The 2,520-nt window shown below is 47.0% G+C and overlaps 1 protein-coding gene across 1 annotated transcript in view; it reads left to right on the top strand.

Moving 5' to 3' along the window:
* Cpeb3 (cytoplasmic polyadenylation element binding protein 3) overlaps window positions 1–2,520 on the top strand; it is a 156,896-nt gene that overhangs the window by 958 nt on the left and 153,418 nt on the right. The window contains exon 2 of the mRNA XM_013034321.1: window positions 3–311. Within this exon, the coding sequence (XP_012889775.1) occupies window positions 3–311 (309 nt within the window). The remainder of the gene's footprint in view (window positions 1–2; window positions 312–2,520) is intronic.

Here is a 2,520-nt window from a genome sequence, read left to right as displayed (position 1 = left end):
CGGCCGCCGCCTCGTCCGCTTCGTCCAGCTGGAGCACGCACCAAAGCGTGAATGCCGCCTGGAGCGCTCCGTCCAACCCGTGGGGCGGCCTGCAGGCGGGCCGGGACCCTCGCCGGGCGGTGGGTGTGGGCGTGGGCGTGGGCGTGGGGGTACCCTCCCCGCTTAACCCCATCTCGCCGCTCAAAAAGCCCTTCTCCAGCAATGTGATCGCGCCCCCCAAGTTCCCTCGTGCGGCCCCGCTCACCTCCAAGTCCTGGATGGAGGATAACGCTTTCCGGACCGATAATGGTAACAATCTGTTGCCATTTCAGGTAATGCCCTGGTGCACCTGCACACGCCTTCCTCCTATCCGGCTTCTTCTGTCCCTTATTCCCATCCTTTTCATCGTTCCTCCGTTTTTATTTCAAAGAGCAGCAGTGCCCAGTTCCCTCCAAAGCCACCAGTTCACTGGAGGCCGTTCCATCGGGGGGGGGGGGGTGTTGGAAGGGAACGAGGTTTGGGTAACCTTGTGACAGCTTGGGGAACTGTGTTGATGTGCCTGTCGGGGTAGGAAAGGGCCTTTTTCTTCTATTTTCTCTTTCATTGTGCTTGTGAGTTCCTCATTTTGATCTTCTTTGACAAAGCTGCAAAGTGTATGGCAAGGTTCCGGCATAGTCCCAGGATGAGTAGGCTGAGATTCCTATCATTTTAAGCAGCCACACATTTCAGGTTATGCAATCCTAAGCTTAGGGTGCCGCCTGAAAGCCATCCACACCCAAACCACCCAGGCTTTACTCTTAAAGAGGTTAACAGCCCTTGAGTGGTGCTATTTCAAATAGTTGCATATGCTCAATTAAACTAATGTGAACACATGTGTTGATGTCTCACGAAGGTGCTAGAATCATTAATAACAATCAGCATATTGCTCCTGCTGGGAAAATTATGAGTGTTAGGTTCCAATAAACACCCGGAACTCCCAGGGACTGAGATGGAAGAGTGGAAGTTCTGGGGGCCATTCCCATGTTACCTAAAAGAAGGATTTAGACTCCCCACCCCACCCCCCCTAAAGAAAACAGACAATAGGACACGACCTTCAGAGCCATATTGCCATGGAGTCTTATTTGCTAGCTAGCCCTGAAATATTTAAAGCTGCAGTGTCCTTCACCAGTTGGGTTATTTAAGAAGACAATGCAGATCAATTACACCATTTGAAACTGGGCAAAGTGAAAGTCTTGCATCTTTAATGAAAAATGAGTCTTGTGTCTTGGTATTAAATGCCAATGAAAAATCCAGGAAGTGCTCCAGACAAAAAGACTGAATGGCGAGTGGCCTTATTTCTGTTTTTGCCTTCTGCTGTGGTCCACGATTACAGCAGTTGGCTCTTTCCTGCATAACTTGGACTAGAAAGGGGTAGTGAGGGTGTGCATATTCACTGGTGGCTTTTACTCTAGGACTAACACTTCTTCACTGATGAATTGATTGGTCAGTAAGCTTCTGGGCTCTGTTAAAAAGGAAAGCTAAACAGGGCGTGGTAGAGCATGCCTTCAATGGAAGACTGGAGGTTTTTGAGTTTAGGGGGGAACCTAAGCTACCTAGGTGAGAGCCTTTGTCTTTTTTAAAGAACAGGGTATCATTGAGTAGTGCTGAAAGATGGCAGAAGTGACAGTTTGACAGAGGTAATAAAGTATCCAGTGCAGTTGGAGCCTTCATTGGTCACTCTTTACATTCTTGATATTTGGGGTGGGTCTTATCCATGAAGGAAGAGAACATGACTCAAGACTAGAGCAAGGACTTTTAATTTTTTTAAATTTACTATTTTACTTTTTTGTCAGTCATGGGGCTTGAACTCTGAAGGTGAGCACTCACTCTAGTGCTTGAGCCACAGCACCACTTCTAGTTTTCTAGTGGTTTATTGGAAATATGAGTCTCAGGGACTTTCTTGCCCAGGCTGGCTTTGAACCGTGATCCTCAGATCTCAGCCTCCTGAGTAGTTAGGATTACAGGCGTGAGCCATCAACACCCAGAGGACTTTTATTTTTGAAAGCTCAAGGAAGAACACAAAACCTTAAATTGTATGTAGCAGAGTCTTTGATGGGTCTTAACTGTTTTCTCAGGTGTCCTTCAGAAATGCAAGATTTGAATACTAAAATGTATTTCCATTGTTCTAAAGTTTGTTAATTTTAATAAGATGGGATTAGGTACGGTGGCTGGGGAATGGGAGAGAATAGGGGAGGGAACCTGTATTAACTGGATAGGCTCTTTGTTGTTCGTGTTGTTTTTTAAATTATCATTAATGAGTTGTACAGAAGGGTTACAGTTCCATAATTCAGGTTATGAGAATAATGCTTCTTGGACAGTGTCACCTCTTCCTTAATTCCCCCCCTCTTGTCCCTACCCACAAGTTACATAGTTCATTTAGGCCCTCTGTTGTTGTTGTTTTTATGGGGGGGAGGTCCGGTCGTGGGGCCTGAACTCTGGGCCTGGGCACTGTCCCTCAGCTCTTCAGCTCAAGGCTAGCACTCTACCACTTGAGCCACAGTG

This window comes from Dipodomys ordii, unplaced genomic scaffold (assembly GCF_000151885.1).
Source record: "Dipodomys ordii isolate 6190 unplaced genomic scaffold, Dord_2.0 Scaffold188, whole genome shotgun sequence".
In the NCBI taxonomy this organism is placed as follows: domain Eukaryota; kingdom Metazoa; phylum Chordata; class Mammalia; order Rodentia; family Heteromyidae; genus Dipodomys; species Dipodomys ordii.
The sequence above is the reverse complement of the archived record's forward strand: the minus strand, read 5'-3'. Positions and strand labels throughout refer to the sequence as shown.